At 27.6% G+C, this 22,831-nt stretch overlaps 1 protein-coding gene across 2 annotated transcripts in view; it reads right to left on the reverse strand.

Annotated features, from left to right (window-relative positions):
* Positions 1-22,831, reverse strand: part of LOC100203179 (rho GTPase-activating protein 26) — a 60,356-nt gene that overhangs the window by 1,330 nt on the left and 36,195 nt on the right. Inside the window, exons 19-26 of one of the 2 annotated variants that reach the window (XM_065812917.1) lie at positions 20,621-20,679; positions 16,519-16,624; positions 15,275-15,434; positions 14,986-15,175; positions 13,074-13,124; positions 12,770-12,979; positions 1,883-1,913; positions 22-78 (exon numbers count right to left, since the gene is read on the reverse strand). In XM_065812917.1, coding sequence (XP_065668989.1) covers positions 22-78; positions 1,883-1,913; positions 12,770-12,979; positions 13,074-13,124; positions 14,986-15,175; positions 15,275-15,434; positions 16,519-16,624; positions 20,621-20,679 — 864 coding nt within the window. The remainder of the gene's footprint in view (positions 1-21; positions 79-1,882; positions 1,914-12,769; positions 12,980-13,073; positions 13,125-14,985; positions 15,176-15,274; positions 15,435-16,518; positions 16,625-20,620; positions 20,680-22,831) is intronic. The other variant, XM_065812918.1, reaches the window with a different exon arrangement.

Genomic DNA, 22,831 nt, shown 5'->3' on the forward strand with positions numbered 1-22,831 from the left:
TAACTTTAAAAATTAACTTACTCTTCTTCACCCGTATTTAAAAATGGACTAGTAAATGGAGTAACCATGTCTGTAAACCTGAAAAGCAGCATATATTTAAAAATGGACTAGTAAAAATACTAATAAAAACTAATAAAAAATAAAAGTAATTTAATATCAACAAAATGAAACGAAAGCTTTAAATAAAAATAGATAACATAACGTAGTAAAGTTACGTTTTTGTCGGTAACGTAGTTTTTCGAAGAATAAAAACTACATCCAAAATTATTTGACAAAAACATTTTTAACCTGTGAAACGCTTCCCACACAGCACAAAACACGTTTTAGACGTCTAATATACGTATAATTACGTTTTAATAGGTGTTTTAGACGTTTTAAACACGTTTTGCGCCTACTGGGTTATTTTCACAATAGAAATCCTCAATAATAATTTTTCAACCTTTTCGCTTATAATTTCTACACATAATATTTGGTTGTGTTCAAAAACATTTGCATAAATTTTTTTTTGAACAATCCCAACAATGCTGAAAACCAAATTCATTATAACTTTGAAGTGTAAAGTTGTCATGAAAATGTAATGTAAAGTTGTCAGCTAAATATAATAAAAAAATCACTACCTGATAGATCAAAAACAAAATAAAAACAAAAATACTAGTGCTAAAATAACAGAGCCGTACTAAACATTCAATTCATGTTAGTTCATGCATGCACACGTATGTTTGTTAATGCATGCACACACATTGTGTCTAACCTCATCTTTAAGTCATAAATTTTTACCGAAGACAATTTTTCAGAAACAATCATGGTTCAAAAAACTATGCAGGTAAATTAATTTTAATTTCTTTTCTTGCATATCTTGCTTGACCTCACGGTTCAGAAAAGTATCAAAAGCAAATATTTCGTTTATATCTATTAAGTATATATTTAAAATTTATTGTTAACTTGATTTATATAATTTTAGTTAAATTTTAACAAATGTTAAAAATAATTATTATTTTAATGCATTAACATATTACATATTAAATATCTTTTGCATACCTAACGTTACTGGTAAATTTTTCTGATCTGGTCACTTTCCATCGTTTGATACTAAACCAATGAAATTCTAGTCAATTTAGACCAAATGCTTGTAAAATAGTAGTTACATTAAGGTTTTTCGAAATAAAACTATTTTAATATTAATTCTAACATGTAAACTTTCTTTAAGAACTTAAAATGCAGCTTTCTGTAAAAAAGACTTGTTAATTTTAACCATTGTCATAATTCAAACAATTCTCTGAGTAAATGCCTTAAAAATAAAATATTGATCTCGGTTTTCTTGTGTTCCAATATAAATTTTTGTGATACACATTACTTTTTTTGTCTTTCTGTATAATACAAGACAGGTTTAAATCTACCTTTTAAATACCGAAAACTCTTTAAAAAATTTTTGAATAGCAATTGCAAACAATGGAAATTATTTTGAATATTATGAAGCAATTGCAAATAATGAAAATAATTTTTAACTACTAAAAACCCAAAATTATTTTTTTACTTGAAAAAATAAAAAAAAAAAAAAAAAAAACTTTAAATAAATTTTACATTTTTATTTCAATTTATTTTAAAGAATTATTTTTAATTGTTAATATTTATATAGTAATGTTATTTTAATATATATATATATATATATATATATATATATATATATATATATATATATATATATATTTTTTTTTTTTAAATATGTTAGAATACAATAATCTTTAAAACATTAGTCATTATTTTAATATTAAACTTTTTTGATTTTAAAATGTTAATTTAACTTACAAAAATATTAATTGAACTTAAAAAAAAATCTTACACAAACTTATTCATAAAAATAAATGACTTAAAATCAAATTACCGGACGTTTCCCGTTGATTTTATTGGTGGTACTAAAAAAAAAAAAAAAATTTAACAAATTAAAAAAATTACATGATTATAAATAACTAGTAAAAAAGTTGAACAAATAGCATAGTTGACAATATTTTTTTAAAAAAGAAGGACTCTGAAAAACTGTTTTAAAATAAATTGTAATAACTTACTACGACCTAACATACCCTGCATTTCCCGCCAAGATGGCACAGTTATTTCTCTTATGTATAATTTTATTACAATTTTAAATGTACTACACTTTTTTCATGTAAATGCAAACAAACACATAAGTGTAGATCAGAGGTTCCAACATTCGGAAAAGTAAATAACAAATTTTAAAAAGAATATTATAGCTAAAATTTAAAATAATATATATATGCACTCAATTTTTTAGCTAGAAGTAAAAAAAAAAATTCCTAATATGCCAAATTAATAATGGACCAAAATTTTAGGATTTCAAAATACATTAAAAACAATAAAAATAAAGTTATTGTTGCACTTTAGTTTGTATTATATATTGTAATACAAAGTATGTATGAATTTAAAAGTATTTCATAATTAGTACTAGAAATAAGTCTTTAATTAAGTCTGAATTAAACTCAATTTTTAAATAGCCCTAGCTCTTTTCTGCCCACCCCCTCTGGTATTTGTTATACTAAAAGTTTTGCATTTTGGTGGTACTCACAAACACACACTTAATGGAGACCTGAAGCACTTCCAATAGGTATACACCACTTTGGTCTAAGTTTTTTAGCAAAAACCATTTAAAAGATTCAATGTTTATTGTTTATTACATAATAATATTATATATATTGGTTGTTTATTACATAATAATATTATTTATTACATAATCAACATTGCATTATGTTGACAAGTCAAATAACTCTCAACTTGGTATAAGTTGTAATCTAAATTTGAAAATGATAATCAAATAAGTCAAATTAATAAGGAAGGGTGGAATAGTAAATGTATTGAAAATATATTTTAAAATCTATAGTCATGATATTAAATATTAGGTAAATTAGACTGAAAGTCTTTCTTTTCAGTTTTACCTAATAGGCTACTAATAAGTTTTATATGAAAACATTAAAAACTAAATTTCAGTTTTTATAAGTGTATGTTTAGTGGTGTGTTTGGGCATAAAGGCACTTCATACATCAGACATAAAACCAGACATACCATGCAAGGAGAAGTGTTCAATTACAATTTTTTTCTAAGTTCTGGGAAAAAATGTGAAAAAGTAAATAATCAGGAAAAGGATGGGGGAGGGGGGGGGGCGCAGAAAAAAGCTAGGGCTATTTAAAAATTGAGTTTAAGTCAGGCTTAATTAAAAACTTATTTTTAGTACTGATTATGAAATACTTTTAAATTCATACATACTTTGTATTACAGTATATAACACAAACTAAAGTACAACAATAACTTTATTTTTATTGTTTTTAATGTATTTTGGGTATTTTCATTGTTCTGATTTTGTAACTTTCCCATGATTACCCACTATTTTTTTTCTGAAATCACTGTAATAAAGTCTATTAAATTAGAAGAAAAAAAAATCTTTTTAAAACCAGTGTTGATCCTAGGTTACCGGTGGTTTGAAGTGGAGGCACATTTTCCTAAGTTTTAGCCGCAGCCATTTTTAGAGGTCTATAATTTTTTACTGAATTGTATCTTACCAGTAAATTTCTAAAAATTTAGAAGCCTACCATATATAGAAACTAAAAAAGTATTTCTTTTCACTTCCTAAACTGCAGGTTTTGTATATTGACTCATCAAAAATCCAAACAAAATTGCAAACAATTTTTTAGGTTTTTTAGGTAGCCATTATGGAAAAAATGTGACATTCAAGAATTCAATGTCAAAGTTTTATTAAAGTAAGTCTAGAGTCGTATACAATAAAAAAAAACTAGGTTTTCTGAAATTTTTGTTTTTAAAATATAGAGCTTCAAAGTATGAACAAATCATGTTTTTGCTACTGAAGTTTTTATTTTTAGAAAAATCCGAAATTTCAAATGACCATATCTCATGAACCACAAACGATTTTATGCTGAAATTTTTAGGAATTGCCTTTCTTATTGATATTAACAAACCCACTAAGTTTGATCAAAATCTGAGGGGGTCCATGTTGGACCTTGGTCCAGTTGGCACGGAATGAAAATTTTTAAATTAATTAGTTCAAGCAGTATTTCTGCGGGGGCAGACAATCTTTTTATCAAGTGCTAGTTAAAGTATTAAAGTATGCTTTTAAGTTCATTTCATTTCACTGTGGTACTTGATGTACCACCGTGGGTACTCCCCAAGTTGAGGAGTTAATTAGGGAGGCGGAAGCCATTAGTGGTTGCCTCCAAAAAAAATTGTTGATGCAGAATCATTTGGAGGCTGCCTCTAATAGCTTCTGCCTCCCAACTGGCCACCAAATTGGAGGTGGAAATATTTGCCTTCCGCCAGCAGATGTAATGAAAAATAATTGCTCATTTGCTTTAAAGCAATTAAATATTAACTAGAAACAAATGTTAAATATTTGACAAGTTTCATTTTCTATGATTATTTGCAAAAGTTTTTAGTATTTAAAAAAATTCTAATTTTTTTTTTAAAACTAATAAATTAAGTAGAATAAATAAATAGTTTTATTATTCCAAACAAAAGTTGAAAGTTGGAAATTTTACTTCTATGCCATTGGCGAATAAATCTTTTTGACAAAAAAAAAAAAAAAAAATTATAATAAGTAATTAAATTGACTGATTTTGGTTTAAGTTTTTTAGAACAAGTCAACATGCTAAAATTTTTATCTATTTTATCATTTGCTATAACGTTAAATACTTATTTTTAATAATTAGATATTGTAAAAGTTATTAAAAAAATACCTGCTAATGTTTATTAAAAATTTGCGACCATGCTGTATTACGCTAATAGTTTTGCCAAATTACAACAACAAAAAAAATTTATAAACTTTAAATATATGTACTTTTATAAACATTATTTATACTTTACTCTATACTTTTAAAACGCTTAAAAATATAGACTCATCTACTTTTACACGCTTTAAAGTTATAAGTGAATAATAGTTTAAGATGTTTAAAAGTTAAAAATTTATTCGATAGTCCTAGAAACTGTTCTGACAAAATTACAGGTTTTTTTCAATTTTTTTTTTAAATAGTCAATAAACCATAATAAAACAAAACTTTGTTTTATATTTATATTTGATGTCAAATATTTAACATTTGTTCTCAGTTAATACTTTATTTGCTCGTTAACTTAAAGACAAACATACAATTATTTTTCATTACATTCGCCGGCGGGAGTCAAATATTTTAGCCTACAATTTGGTGGCTGCAGCCAGCTGGGAGGCAGAAGTTATTGGAGATGACCTCCAAATTGTTTTGCCTCCAAAAAATTTTCTGGAGGCGGCTGCCAATAGAAAGGCGGAAGTCAGTGGAGGTGAAATAAAGAAAATTTTGCTGCTAAGTATTGATTGGGAGGCAGCATTTCCTTAATTTTTGATACAAAACAACAGGAAATTATAAACCAACACAAAAATTTCAGTTTGGATTAAATCTAAATTTTCAAAAAGATTGAAGCAGTTCCAAAACAAACTACTATGATACAGTTAAGATCTTGCTAAAGATTGTCTAAACTGCCTTCTTGTCCATTTACAAATTGCTTTTTGAGAATCCTCCACATTCCTTACATAAAAAGCAAGCTGCAAAATTAAATTTTAACCAATGTTAATGCAGCCATTTCAAGTATTTAGAGTCTACATCACAACATATCTCTTCACTGTACAGGGTGGCCAGCCACTTTGTACAATTAAATTCCCTGACTTTTCCCTGATACAGTTATACTTTAATGTGTGAGTTTTTTAACTTTTGCTAGTAAATGCTTTCCAGTTTAATACCAAAGATATTATGAAGAAAAAAATAATATGAAAGATATATGTTATATATTGCATATATTTTTTACATTCTTATACTATATAAGTTACATGATCATAATTTAGACTTCAGACTTTTCTATATTATTACTAAGAAGTGAAGTAAGTTTTTTACTTTTTAAAATGGAGTTAAATTAAACTTCAAAATTTATAAAATTAACAACAAAAAGTTTAATAATAAAACAGTGGTCTAACAATAGTATAAAATAAATATGCATACGCCAATATATATGCAATACATTTGGTCCCGTTTGCCTTATGTTCTTTTGGAAATTTTGATAGCAAATGAATAAATTTCCTTGAAAATTAACAAAAGAGCAAATATATAATCTAACTAAGTTATTATCTAAGATACAATTTAAACTAAGAGCAAAAATATAATATAACAAATATATAGCTCAGTTATTATGAGTTAAAAATATACATTTTAAATGGTTTCATAAAATTTTTTTTGGTTTTAACTTAAAAACTTCAAAACAAAAATCTCTAAATTCAAGAAAATAGTTTAAATCTTTTTAAACAAAAATAATGTAAATCTGTTCATTCCATTTTGCGTGATAGCATTTTTAATTCTAGTTCAATCTAACATATATCTTCTTGATGATGTTGATTTAAATTTGTTTTTTTAGAACTTAATTCTTTAATTTTCTGCAGAGCTAATTTTTTACCAATACAATCTTGTTTTTCTTGCAATTTTTCTTCTTTTTTTCGTTTTAATGAATCTTTGTAGTATGAATGGGACATGTTTACACTTTTGATCATTGATTTTGTTATTTCCACATCGCAAAACTCCTCCAACATGGTGAATTCCATCATAAAATTGTCTTTGGGCAACTACAGAGCTTTCATGCAAAATTTCAACAAGAACATCTGAATTGATAGAAAACCCACTTTCAACCTGTGCATTACCATGTGACAAAGTAAAGACAATTTTGGATACTTCAAATAAGCTATTAAAATTCTGGCTTATAAAAGGGGTTAAAAAAACATCCAACCTATCCTTATAAAAATTGTCATTTGTGAATTCTAATATATTTGCAAGATCACATAAATCTCAATACTGATTATTGACCTTATTAGCTATTGTAGCATTAATCCATTTAGATTCATGAAGAATTGTGAGTAAATCAGTCATTCTTTTTTTTCCTGAGTCAAAATTAGAACATATAATAATGGGGTTTAAAGCTGAGATTGCTCTTGTAAGTTTATATTTTAAAGGACTTCTTTCTCTCAGTTTATCAACAACTCCAATGTAAAACTGAATACAATCACTTCGAAACTGTAACTTCTGACATTCACTTATTTTTATTTTACCAAGTAGAGAAGAAGTTGTGATACCAATTTTTACTTCTTTTTTGTGACACTTGTGCGTGGTTAAGTCTTTTTTCATTAGCTTTATAACAGATTTTATTCCCTCCAATACGCCTTTCTTAATAAAGTTTTGCATGAGAGATCTCATTAGCTCTTCAAGTTCTTGATATAAGAATCGTGCTAATAGAGAACCTGACTGAAAAAGTCTTACGAATAGCTCTACAATTGAACCCAAATATTAAAAAAAAAGCAATTTTAGCAGGCATTAGAAGATCATTGACAGCATCAGTTACAATGTTTACAGTATAATTACTAGATAGTTTAAACTGCGTGACATACATCTTCCCATTATCATAAATATCTAAAGCTCTTTGAGATACAGATAAATTTTCAACCCATCTTGTTGAACAAAATATCAGTGGAAACTTATCACTTCCACAAACTGTTTGATAATCTACCCTACAAGCAGGACTATCATGAAATAGCTTGTAAAAACTTTTGAGTACTGTGAACTGCATTCACATTCGATTTCACCTTTTTATGACCTACTTGAAATGCACCATGTACAATATGTAGGCCACATAATCCCATTTTAAGATTAGATGTTTCAAACTTTTTACCAAATTCATCATTGAGAATATCAAAAAACTTCAAATTCACATTTCGTCCATCCATAGAAATTTGTAAAATTTTGGCTTGAAGATTTTCATTTAAGATACTTGTAAAACCGTTGTACAAATCATTTGCAGATGCTTGACTAAGAAACACTGATGAAAAGTATCTTGTAGTCACATGGTTGAAAATAAAATTCCAATAACGAATGCAAATATCCATTTGACCTTTTTGAACAACTTCGTTTAAAAACTCATCAAAAAATTCAACAATGTGTGTAGAGCTTAACACTGTCTTTAAAACAAGATCATGGAAATATTGGGCAAGACCATGTGTGATGTTATAGGCTACTTTAGTTTTCCCAATAGTCATTTTTTTAGCTATAAAACTGCCAGGAAACATAGACTTAAACAGTTGTCCTATTTTCGAACATGATCTGTAAGAGAAACACTGCTGTAAAACGTATAGCGCCCTAAGTATTTCAGAATGTATTACATCATTTTGAGCCATAAATAAAGAGAAAGGTGGTACTGTTGTACTGAAAGAACTTGTTGAAACAATTGGCATTGGTTGAGAAGATTTGGCTACACGGAAAGCTAATGGCAATGATTCAGAGGCTATCAAAGCTGATGTTGATGAAACAGTTACTTGTGATACTATATTTTTCTGTAACTTGTCAGTAAAATAATCAAATACTGTTGGTTGGTTTTTTAAAGATATATTTTTAAAATGCTTTGCACTTTTTTCATGACTTTTGACTGCCATTATACCCATATTACTTAGAGAAAATGTCTTTCCGCTGGAGAATGCAAATTTTTCATGAAAATAAAAAAAATCGGAATTCAAAATTAAATTTTTTTAGAACTTCGGTTGAATTCCGAAAATATTTTAAATTTTTTTATGCCTATAAAAATAATAAAAATAGCTTATTTGAGATAATTCATTGTTATTTATTGCATAAAAAATACTTTCTTTAAAAATAAAAATTGAACATAAAATTATACCAAATTAGTGCAGAAACATTCTGATATGGTATATCATTTGATAATAAAAAATATAAAATTATTGTTTTATTTGCCTAAAATATGCCTTGAGGAAGCAGAGATCACTTAAAACTGCGTCTCTGAGTCTCGTTCGAGCTTTTGTACTAAAGTTACCAGCAATTGAGAAGGCTCGCTCAGACTCCACGCTCGATGGCGGAATCAAAATCAAGTGTGAGTAGATAGACTCTAATATTTTGCCACGAACCCCATTCTCTTCAAAGAATTTCATTTCAGATTTGATTTTTGAAATTAAGTTCCTATTTATTATTTATTGAGTTTAGTTGGACGTTATGTTGGACGATAAATTCAATTGAATTTTGTTCTCCAACTTTTTCATTAATGTTAAGGGCTTAGTTTTGTTTTTCCAACATCACTTCTATCACATCGTCAGCTTCTGACTGCTCGCCTGAGGAAGTTTTCATGTTAGTGTTAAATATCAATCTTTGTGCAAAATTTTCAATAACTTTGGCTATTGTTTTTTTCAATGGTCTAGTGAAAAATGCTAAATCTCACTTTTTCCTCCATTGTGTAAATACTGAAGAGTTCCAGACACATTAGTTCATCTTTGGCTTATTCGGTTTTCTAATTACTTCTTTAATTTTAATGAAAGTTCATCAGATCTGAAATTCTCAAGCATAAAAGAAAATGTCGCACCAGCAGAAAGCAGATTTGCATCTTCTCGACAAAGGGCTTTAACAGTAAGCTTCACTGGGAGAAGTGCAGAGATAATGTTTTTAATCGACAAAACTTCACCATCTTAAATAATGATATCAGATGCAATGTCAATCATGCTTTTCTAACACAACTTTTTAACTTGGTAAACCTTTCAAACATTTTGATTAAGCTATTTCATCTAGTTCTAGTGTCCATAATAAGTTTCAATTGTTTTCCAAATTTTTGTTTCAAGTATACTTGAAGAATATAATTTGATGTTTTTCGAAAAATGAAATTTTTTTCAATCAAACAAACTTTTTTAATGAGAAAACTAAAGCCAAATTCTTGAGTCTCAACAAGCTCAGCTTCATTATAAGTTTGTTCAATAATCAAGCCAACATTTTCATCTTCAATGTATTCCTCATCCGACTCATCGAAGTCACTTACTTGATCTTCTACACTAACATTTTCTGCATATGTGTGAGCCACCAATTCAGTTGTATTCGAACTATTATACAGAACATTAATTACAGCTAAATGTATCGCATATGCGAAGCACAACTGCTGATTACATGGTAAAAGCCGTCCAACTTTTTGCATCACTGCTGCCCCATCAGTTGTTATAGACATAATATCTTTATCGATATTTATAATGTTGTTTTGCAATGTGGTTTTCAGAGCCGTAATGCATTTCTCTGCAGGGAAACATCCTTTAACAGGTATTAAACCTAAATTCCAAAACTGTTTCTTGCTATGGACATTCACATTTAAATAACATTGGTTCCTTGAAGACATCCATTCATCTGAGTTAAGCTAAATTTTTTTCCATCTTCCTTAAAATTTATTTGCATCATTTTAGCCCGCATTTTTTGTGCGTATTCTAAAATTATTTTGCGAATTGAGTTAGGTGATTTTGGTAATGCATAATCTCAAGCGCCTCTAACCAAAAACAAATTTCTCAAATCGATAGATGTACAGAAAACTTTGAATGGCATATCATCTAAGGCACACATTCGTGATACGATTGCAGAAAGTGATTCATCTTTTTTGTTGAATAAATATTTTGTAATCATCATTTTTGATGCGCTGCTTTTTGGACCTTCATCTTGCACGACATCCTGTTTTAACACATTAATATTGTGTATTGTTCTTAAATGCGTGTGCTGTGACGTTGTCGTTGAATCAGCGGTTTTTACTAATTCATAACCTATTTTACATTTTGCTGTTAATTATTTTGATCCTCTTAAAAAATTAATCCAAACAGAATTTTGATTTTCACATTGCTTTGTGTATTCCGAATAACTTTCCTTTGAAGACATTTTAGGATGCACTTTTGATAATAATTTAACTTGTTAAACAAAACAAAATTAAAATTAAATAGTTATCAATAAATGTTGTTAAATTAAAACTGCTATTATTCTTGCTATTATTTGCTTACCTATTTAAAAAATATCGATCCAAATAATTCAATAAACACCGCACTCCATTAAGCAAATCTCAACACTGTTGAAAATCGTAAAATATAACGAACACGAGGTTATACCAAATATAAAAACTATTGCATGTAGATATGAAATGAAGACATGAAACCATTAACTGCAATTTAGGAATATTTTCTCTATGTCTACTTATATTATGCAGGATAACTGTAAGTTACAATTATTTTCTTTATTTCTTCTTATAGAATTAGAATGTAGAATATTTATATACACAGAAACAAAAACACAATTAAAAAGTTGGAGAGAGCACGAAAAAATAAATTTTAATTTCGGAATTCGCTGGAAAAATTTTCGGAATTCGAAACTATTTTATGAAAACTTTTTTCTCGGAATTCGAAATGCATTTCGAATTCCGAGATGCAATCCGCACTTTCCACACACACTACACATACCCTTTGCTTTATTATCAGCTCTTATAAGCCAACCCCATGATGGATGACATTCAAGATTGATCCAGTCATTATCAAAGTAAGTTATTTTAGACATTTTTATTATTTCTATAATATTTACTGCGAAAAAATTAACATTGTATTAACATAGTTAAATAAAATCATAGATTTGTATATTTCAAAGATATGTAACAAACTTTAGTTAATAATATAAAGAATTAACATTTTATTTTTCAATACAGTTTTATGAATGTATGGTAAAATGAATATAAGTTTTTCTTCTACTTGATTGTTGTTTGGGAGTAAGTAAAAAAAAAACATTAAAAAAAAATTAAATTTTGAAAAAAAGATTTTTTTTCGCTGACTTTTGGAAAAAAAATTAAAAATCCCTGACTTTTCCCTGATTTCCTGACTAGAATAAAATTCCCTGACTATTCCCTGATTTCCAGTTGGCTGGCCACCCTGCTGTAAGAAAACTAAATTTAAAAAAAAAGAAGCCATTGTAATAATTTTGATAGTATGTTGAATTAAAAAAAGGCTCAAAAATAGTCTTATAAATTTAGTATAGTTTTTTTATATAGAAATAAACCAGGACCCCTTCCTGGTTTATTTCTTTAACCTGGAAAGTGTATCTTGTGGCAAATTATATTTTAAGCATAATATGTATTCTGTTAAAAATGACATAAAAGTTACAGTTAAATTTTTTTACATTTTCCTACAATTTCTAATTTCATCATTAATACCAAAGTTAATAGTTTTAAATAGTTCAGATAATAATCATAAATATTTAAAACTATACATATCAAAACAATTAAAAGCTTAAAATTTTTTGAAAACCTTGTAAAAGACTATCACATATTTTAGATGCTGATTTCGAAAGGTGTGCAAAATGTTAAGAGTCACCACTTTAAAGGGACAACTGGGTAAACAAATATTATCAGTTTTGACACATGTATTATAAATGCTTTAAAACAAATAACATGATTTAAAATATATTGTCAAATTAAAGTAGCATTATAACAACATCAAACATTATTGGAATTGTGAAGTGACAATATATTAAAGTGCACAATGACATTAAAAATTGTTGGAACAATTGATAAATAATAATAACTTGCTAAACCACTAAAAATTATACAAAATAATAATAATAAAAAAATAATGAATGCCAAATACTTAACACAATTTTATTATTTAAAACAATAAAAAATGCTTTGACAACATTTATTAAATTTGTGCAACAAAGGATGAAAAGAAAAGATGAAACCTCTTTTTTTAATTATTAAAATCTAAAATATTATTTATAAATATGAGTATAATATTATAACATTTATAAACATTATTTATAAAAATAAATAATATTTATAAATATATTCAACATTCTTAGCTTATGTCATATAAAACATGGATTTCAAAGCAAGATGAAACAATTTATTTCACCTGATTTTAGACGACCAGAAAATCTTTGTTGTGATGACATATCTTCATTGGACATTTGGCGTAAAGGATGGTGATTGGCTGGATTTTCATTAAACCTTTGTTGTGATGGCATGATAGATGGTGGTTCTTCATTGAACCTTTGTTGTGATGGCTGGATGGAAGGCGGCTCTTCACTAAAACTTTGCTCTGAAGGCTGGAGAGAGGGTGAATCTATTTTTTTTTCAAATTTAAAAAAGTTTAAAAAAAAAAAATGTATTTATCAAATTAAATATTCATTAATAAAATACATATATCTAATTCTCACTTTTCTTTATGGATGTGTAAAAATGAGTGTTAGTTGTTTCTTGTAACTGATCTTAAAAAAAAAAAAAGTTTAAAAATGGTTTCTTATATATACATCATTTGTTTTTGTCATCTACTATAATCTATATATTGTATTATAGAATAACACTTATGTTTTATAAATTTGACGCATTAAATGTGTATAACATATATAGCAACACATCATCAGTTGAGAACCAGGTAGCCATTGCCCATTTTTTGTGTAATTAAGAAAATTGAGTTATTGACTTTTAGACCAGAAAACCCTACTGATTATTTATATATTTCCTAAAGTTCTATTATTTTTGAGATCAAATTTAGTGGACAGACACACTCCACTGATTGACAAAAATTTATTGATAATAAACAGAAAAAATACAAAATGTGGATATACAGTCTCTTGGCTGATCATATGGTGCTTTCTACAGACACTTTGTAAAAGTTGTGATTAAAAAATATTTTTTTTGGCTGTTTATACCTATGGATTATTATAATATATAAGACCTAAAAGCAAAATAAATTTAAATTCAAACTTTAGCCATGAGACATCTAAGACTGCCAAAATTAAGCAAATGTATAATTAATTAAATACATTTAATGATTTTATACTTTACGCATATTACAACTTTTAAAAAGTTTTTTAAGTATGTAAAACAAGCAGGCAGATGTACTTTTACATGACAAAGGTGATTTTTAACCAAAAGCAAATAATACAAGTTTTTGAAAGAAAAATCCAAAAAATTGCATTATGCCAGAAAGGAAAACTAAATAATAATTTGATTTCATTTAAAAACTTTTTTTCTTTGTAAAATTTTTATTAAAATGTAGCTTTGAATTATTAAAAAATAATTATTTTCTGCTCAAAGTTGCGTTACATTAGAAACAATTTCGAAAACTATTGATGTAACACAATTTTATTTTTATTTTTATTGTATTTGTAAATTTCTACTTGCAAGTTTTTATTTATTTGTAAAAAGTTAAAGCGGAATGAAGTGTATTTTATTTATTAATTACTTATTAATCAGGTCATTCAAGAAATATATAAATAAAACTAATGTTTTCTATCATATAGAATACCGTAAAATGAAGGAAAATAATCAAGAGCAATTATAATCGAATTGAGCGATTACAAGCAAAATAATTGAGAGAATCGAGATCGAGAAGAAAAAATTCGAGAGAATATTGTAAAATGAAGGATAATAAAAGAGAGCTAAAAAAGCTCTTAACATTTATTCAAAAACTTATAGACAGAGATTAACTCAATGATGAGCTAAGGAAATTAAGAAATAAGAAAAATAAAGAAAGACAAAAGAAGTATAGAGAGAAGAGAAATAAAAAAACTGCTGCATAAATAAAGAATAAAACAATTCCTTTTTCTTAAAAAAAAAAGAGAAAAGCTGCTTTGATCTGCAAAATAAAAAACAGCCATTTTAAAAACATTATTAATTGAAAATAAATGTAAATAGTTGTTAATAGTGTGAAAATAATCATTAATAGTCTTAAAATTTTAAATATACATTAATATAGCCTATAAATTTAAACAAATTTTAGTTTTCATTACAAGTTTCTAATACAAACTAAGCACATTTAAATTCTAGTATGAAATAGTGTTAGGGGTGTGGAGTCGTAAAAAAAAAATACCAACTCCGACTCCAATCGTTGAAATTTTCAGAGTACGACTCTGACTCCAAATAAATTTTTTTTTTTTTTTTGCCAAATATATGAAAAATATATGAAGGTTAAACATTTTGTACATGTATGTACAATACTGAGAAATTTTACTGTTGGAATCAGCCATATTGTGGCTACGACTCCACAGCCCTGGTTACTAGCCATGGAATGCACAATATTTATAATGTAATCCTAGTGAAATTTATAAAACAACAATAGAAAACCTGAATTTTTTGAATTTCTTGGACGTATTGGTGGTCGACTTGGTGGACCAGGAGCTCTATATTTAGTAGATGGAGAGCCTTCTGAAGGTTCACTAACTAACACAGGATTTTGAATTATGCTGCTTGACACTAAAACTTGACTTGGAGATGAAGTAACTTTTACATCAAATGATGGCCCATTTGGATAAAGCTGCATTTTGATTAAATAAATATCAGTTATACAAATCAAATTTTTTTCAATTAAATATCGCTTAATTATCTAAAAAAAAAGAATAATAAATAAAATTACTTTATCATAATTTTTAATCATTGTTTCAACTACAACACTCTGATATTTAATATTCATTATAGCAGCCATTGTTTCTTCTTTGGGGCGCATTAGTGTTGGTCCAAGAACAACTCCTAGATTGCTTGCTTGCATTAAGTTAAAATTAGCATGGTCAGCTACTCTACAAATTATATAAAAAATTATATAAAAACAAAAAGTAAAAACAGTAGTCAGCTACTCTACTAATATAAAAAGTTAGAAATAATATAAGCAAACAAAAAACCTAAAACAAAAAAACAAAAAACAACAACAAAAACTTAAGCTCTAAATTTTATTGATCATCTTTTATTTGATTCTATATTTAAAAAAAAAAGCAAATAGAATATACTGATTTTCCCTAATTAAAATTTATTAAACATTTCCTGATGCTGATTTTCAGTTTGGTACTCTTCTATTTTAAATATTTACTTATTTGGCGAGAAAGGTGTAAAACTATATGGCAAGAACTTTTTAATATATACTTTCTGAACCCTGGATTTCAAATTACTTTTCTTTCTATTTACCAATTTTCAGTTACATTGTTATTACTGAAATTGAAAACAATATAAGTTTATCAAAATTTTTCTTTAAGTAATCCAAGCAATTCTTAATTGTATTGTAATTGTCAAGATATCATTGTACATCAAGACTGAGATATACGATCCTGTAGAGCTTGGTATAAATTAAGATCTAAATCTAAATTGATCATTAATTTAAAATTGGCAGGACTGTCTTGATCATTAAATTACAATTAGCAAAACTGTCAGATTTTTAATTGATCATTAATTTACAATTGGCAGAAATCTCAGAACTTCAAGTTAAAACTCAAACCACCTAAAAGATAAGTAACCATAGTTGGTTGTATTCATAAAAAATTAAAAAAAATTGTCTTTTTTTTTAAATATTGGTAAAATTTGTTTAAAAAATATGTTATTTTGTATATCAGAATAAAAAATAACTAAAATTAAAAATTAACACACTATTTTAAAATGTCAAGTTGATATACCCACATAAGACAACTTTATGTGCATAGTATACGTTTTTATGTGCATAGTATACGTTACAGTACCAAATTGTATATATTTATAAAACAGTACCTTTTTATGTGCATAGTATACGTTACAGTACCAAATTGTATATATTTATAAAACAGAGTAATACACACAGTATATTTAGTTTTATAATGATTTTAAACAAATCTCTTCAAAATTTAAAATAAAACATACAATTTTAGATGGTACAAAAGTCGATTAAGAACAACATTATGTTTTTCAGGTAACTGAGACAACAGTTCTTTCAGTGCATCAACCTTTTTTTCTTCATTATCTCCCTCTAAAATAAAGTTAAAAGAATAAATTACATAACTTTACATATTTGGTAACAGGATAAGAACTATTTTCTGCTATCAATAAACAACAAAATCATAACAGAATAACATAGTATAAAAAAACTTATATTTTTCAATTCACCTCCCAAGGCCTTGAAGGCCATTACAGTTGAAGAGGCGATTACAATCCTCCCTTAACTCTATAATTCCAAAACACAAATTGTGACAAACAAGGCCGCTGCGCGAAGTAACAAGTTGAGTGCGGTTTAATATAGTTTTAAAGATGTTTAATATAGTTTTGTTAGATGGAGCAGCTATTAATAAGAGAACAGTAAAGTTACTTAATTGGCAATAATAAAAGTACTTTATAGTATTAGTACAACAGTTGTACAAGATGTTAATGAATGTGATGCTAATGTAATACTTAATGTTGATTTTGATTCTGATTATTCGGAAAGTGAACTTTGAAGTAGACCACAAAGCGACCGAGACTACCCAGCTTGTTCTTTGTAGAAGCAAATTCTTTAATTACAAAAATTGGAAAGTTGTAAGAATTTTCAGAAAATCACAAACCAAGAATAAACTACTGCAAAATATGTTCAAAAAACTGTCGGATATTTGTCGGCTTTTTTTTAATGGTTTTAGACAATTTTCTCTGAAAAGAACTTTCTCTAATTTTAGATTGTAAAACTAAGAAAGAACAATGTTTTCAGAGGTTTTACACTATATAACAGACCTTAATGTGGTTCTTTCTGTTAAAGACAATTACAGTATTTTTAATATCAGCAAAAAAGCTACAATTTTTAAAAGTATTTTTGACATTGTAGAAAGCATCTTGTACACTAATGCGGAATCTGACGATAACAGTCCGAGACACTTCAATGATAAATCTGATTCAGATTTGAATAACAACCTCACAACTGTTAAACCAAATGCTGATTTTTCTATGAAGGAAAAACTTTATCTTCTTATTAAAAAACAAACAGACAAGAACCAAAGAATAACTGCCTTAGAAGAAAGTAACAATAAAGCTCTGAAAGAAGTTATAAAAAATGAATTTGAGTACTTTCGACAAAAAAAAAATACATGGGAAGTATATTCAAATAGTTTTTGATTATTTAATGACCGTTTGTCTAACAAGTGTTAGAATTTTTTATCTTGCCTTTTAATAGTTTGCCATTTTTTGCCTTCATTTGCCAATCAATTTGTGTGAGTGCCCAAGAAACCCTAAATAGCCTGATAAAAAAGTTTTTATTTTTTTTGTCTTTTTATATCCAAATTTGGTATAAATCTATAAGAAAATCTTATAAGAATTAGCCATTTTGATTGAGAGCTTTTAATTGTGGTCGCCAAAGTTTTATTACTTCATTTATGAATAAAATTAATGTAGTATATTTAAAAGTATGAATTTAATAATAGTATATAGGTAAAATGTGTTAATGTACTTAAAATAAATCATACATGATGTTGATGTGTAAACTTATTGAGAATTTGAACCTTGAGATATTTATTAGTGTGCAACACCCTAATTGTTTGCACAATGATTTGCATTGATTTTGAAATTATATATTCTTGCAAGTGGCTGTTGCTAACAATAAAATAAACAATTGCAGATAAAAACTAAGGAAAAAGCAGGTTATTGCACTAGGGTCAGCTATACAATGTAAAAACATTTCACCTAAGAAACTCAGAATATTCCAAAATGATAACTATAAAGACTCACCTAAAGGAGATACCGTGATAACTGAGACTAGTAGAATGTTTCAGCACAACACCACCTGATATTAACTCCAGAAAAAGAAATTATTGCAAAACTTCACCAATTGTAAAACTATCAAAACTCTAAAGCTATTTATATCAAAAAAATGTTTTGCAGTGTGCATTATTTTTGTTAAAAATGTTGTCAAAAAGATAAAGATTTAATGATATATATATTATAAAAAGATTTAATGATGTTGAACCAAATAGTCATCAGCATACATAGAAACTACGAAAGAAGAAATTAATTTGAATCACACTAAGAAAATTTGAAGAATGAAAATTGGTGTCTTTATTTTGATGGAAAATATTTAAACCATAATGAATGCCAAGTAGTGGTTCTGAAAAATATTAGAAAGGAAATAAAATTAACTTTGTCTTTGTCTTTTTAGATGGCTTAGCAGAAATAATTTTTAACAGATTTGTAGAAACTGTTCAATCCACAATAAAAAACAAAGAACATATATAAGCAATGATACTAAAAAATATTTGGATCATGAGAGGATGATATAACTGCTCTATAACTAATTCACAGTGTATATTTGTAAAATTAATTCACTAAAAACTTATACCATTTAGTAACTGCCTGATAAAATAGAGTATTTAAAGCTATTTTTACTAGCTTATTTTTAAAGAACAACTAGAAGTAGGGGACAGTGGGGCACCATGATACACTTTTGGTTTTTGCTTTGTAACAACTTTTTTAATATGCCATTTTTTTAGGCAACTAGGTTAATTTGCAGAATAAATTTATATCTATAAAATTAAATTCATTAATTATATTGCTGTTAGTCCAAGCTTCTAATTGTAAAAACAAAAAAAAATAAAAAATCATGCAAAGAAATGGAAATGCCCAATTAAGTCAAAAAAGTTGAGTTAAAATTTTAAAACTTTGACAACTCTTTTTTTTGATATCTCAAAAAGTTTTTCTTAATCTTTCTTGTTTGAAATAAGTTTTTCCTTGTTTTCTAGTAATAATTTAAATGAGATCTTTGTGATTTCTTTTTGTTTACAATATAAATTTAAAAAGTTTTAAAAGACTATGTAAGTCATTTGCTTTTGTTACAACTTGTTGATGTGTGATTCAGCTTTGAAGTAGATAGTGTAGCACCAAGTTCTGCATTCTGTTTTTTATTGTGGATTTATATCCATTAACATCAATGATATACATAACCATGACATGGGTTGTTTTGTCTGTATGCATAACCATGGTTTTGACACAAAACATTTTGTTTCAAAGTTTCTTAGATGTTTATAAATATAATAAAAAATAACACTAAAGAATATTTTACAACTTGACTTTGCTATTCCTTTATGTTTGCATATGTTGTTTTCTGAATTAAAATGTTTTCTTGTAATACACTGAACATTACAAAAATGGTTTTTCTCTGTTAATATTGGTTGGTTTGAGTTTTTTACTATAAATATTGCATGGTCAGATCTTTTTGGCCATAACTTTATATATTACAGTAAAATTTGTAATGCGGTAGTGGTGTAGTGGTAGAGCGATTGCCTCATAAGCGTGAAGTCCCAAGTTTGATTACCACCACACCCCTGGTAGTACTGCGCTCAATTTGTTTCTCCACGCAATGACCTTGCTCATTAAGGTTCGTGTTTCAGAGTTATAGAGTTGGGAGAGGGTTGTAACCACAATTCAAGTAGCTGGCTCAAATGTAGTGGCCTTTGTAGCCTTGTGGAGGTAAACTTACATAAAAAAATATTTACATTTTTGTATTATGAATAATAAACAATATTGATATTATTATACATTTATAAATTTTCATGATTCTTAAGTCTAAACTAACATAAATTATACATGTATAAACATGTTAGATTTGAAATTAGAATCTTGATTTAGAGCAGAATGAAGATTACTATTAATTAAAGGTTTAATAAGAGATCGAAAACAGATTACAATTTGTCATCATCAATCATCATCATTCAAACAACAAGTCAAACAGAATCATCATAAATCAATCAAAGGATTAAATGAAGTCATCAATCAATCAACGATAATAATGCAACGATCTTAGATGGATTGCGTGTTTTATGTTTGTTTATGTATGTATGTATGTATTTATGTATATATTTTTATAATTAAAAAATATGCTAAATTTAGAACCAAAACAATTAAAACTAAATTGAATATTTTTGATAATTTCAAAAGAAATTCTTAAATGGTTTATATTTCTGAAATATTTAAACTATCTTCTTTTGAGAGGTTAGTATACTAAATTACTTACTAACAGCAGCAAGAAAATTGCTATGCAGCTTGTATGTAAGCATTGGAGGAGATAAATTCCTAAAATTTACAGCAATAAATAAAATAACAAATTGCATCAAAAGCAAATATTAACAATAAAAATTTTAAAAGGCTTTAATTATAAAATAACAAAAATTGGTTTCATGTTTCAGATTAAACTAAGAATTTAAATATATTAGTTAGCTAAAATTTTATGTATTAAAATAAAGTCTCATTACTATATATGTATATATATATATATATATATATATATATATATATATATATATATATATATATATATATATATATATATATATATATATATATATATACTAGGTTGTCCCATAAGTTCGCGAGCACTTGAAGCTAATATTTTCAAACATAATTTTTTTTATGACGTTTGACTCAAATCAATTAATGATTGATATTATTTAGTAGTATTTTTATTCCTCTTTAAAATGGTGTATCGCTTTTTGTAATTGTGATTTAAAAATGTGTCTTTTTAGTTCTAAAATGACGGACGAAAAATATGAGATTCGCGTACTTTTGCGTCACTATTGGAAAAAAGGACTGAGTTCAAGAGATGCAGCAGCTGAAATTTGCAATGTGGAAGGCGAGGGAATGGTCAAGAAAACCACAGTGGCCAAATGGTTCAAGCGCTTTAACAACGGCGAAACCAGCCTTGCAGATCTACCCAGGTCAGGCCGCCCATCGACAGTAAACAATGAGGCGCTGCGCGAGCTGGTGGAGCAGCAACCACAAACTAGCACCCGCAGATTGTCGGCAGAGCTCGGCCCTTCCAAGTCCACCATCGATCGCCACCTCCATCAAATCGGACTCGTCAATAGGCGCTGCCGAGAAGTTCCTCACGAATTGACGCTTGCGCAGCAAAAACGACGCGTCGACACCTGCACCCATCTGCTCGAAAACCCCAAGGACCTTCGTTTCTGGCGTCGAGTTGTTACTGGAGATGAAAAGTGGGTCTTCTTCCGTAACGCCAATAAGGCGAACGTTTGGATCCAGCCCGGCCAACCCGCTCTACAAGTCGCCAAACAGGATCGGTTCGTTCACAAGGTCATGTTGTGTGTTTGGTGGAATTTGGAGGGGATAATTCACTTTGAGCTTGTTCCAAATGGTCTTGCAGTGAACGCCGCACTCTACACTGAACAACTGGATCGTATTTACGCCGCTCTCTCGGCTCGCTATCCTGCCTTGGTCAATCGAAAGCGCGCGCTCCTGCTACACGACAACGCTCCAGCACACACCGCCGTTCGCACCAAGGAAAAAATTTCAGAGTTGTCTGGAATTGAAGTTCTTCCTCATCCTGCATACAGTCCGGACCTTGCGCCATCCGACTACCACCTGTTCCGTTCGATGGCTCACTTTCTTCGCGGTAGGACCTTCGATTCTTTGGAGGAGGTCGAAAATGGGTGAAGAGAGTTTTTTGCCTCCAAACCGGCGGAATGGTATCGTCGCGGAATTGAGCAATTGGCGCAAAGATGGACGAAAGCTGTAGAAAGCAATGGAATTTACTTTGAAGAATAATTGTTAATAAATATTAAGTTACAATGAAATAAAGTTTTGTCGCAAAGTGCCCGCGAACTTATGGGACACCCTAGTATATATATATATATATATATATATATATATATATATATATATATACATATATATATATATATATATATATATATATATATATATATATATATATATATATATATATATATATATATATATATATTTCATCAGCTGTAACTCATTCTAAAATCTTACACAAGATTGAAATTAACAATAATGGAAGAATTAAGTTAACTTCATACTGAAAAGTTTTACATCTTTCCAATTACCTGGAATCAAACGACTTAAGATTGACTTCTTATAAATAGGATAAATTCATAATCTTTAAAGAAAGTGGGTAGAAATTTTTCCCCCAAACTATTTATTACCAAAATAAAATCAAAACTATGCTTGTGCAATGTATTGGAACTACTACCCATTTTATTTTAACCAATAACAAGATAACTCAAAGCAGTCATTTTATTTCAATCAACAACAAGAATAATTTAAAATACTATTATATAACATGTACTAATATATATATATATATATATATATATATATATATATATATATATATATATATATATATATATATATATATATATATATATATATATATATATACACATATACACATATATATATA

The sequence above is a fragment of the Hydra vulgaris genome, chromosome 12 (genome assembly GCF_038396675.1).
Source record: "Hydra vulgaris chromosome 12, alternate assembly HydraT2T_AEP".
Lineage (NCBI taxonomy): Eukaryota > Metazoa > Cnidaria > Hydrozoa > Anthoathecata > Hydridae > Hydra > Hydra vulgaris.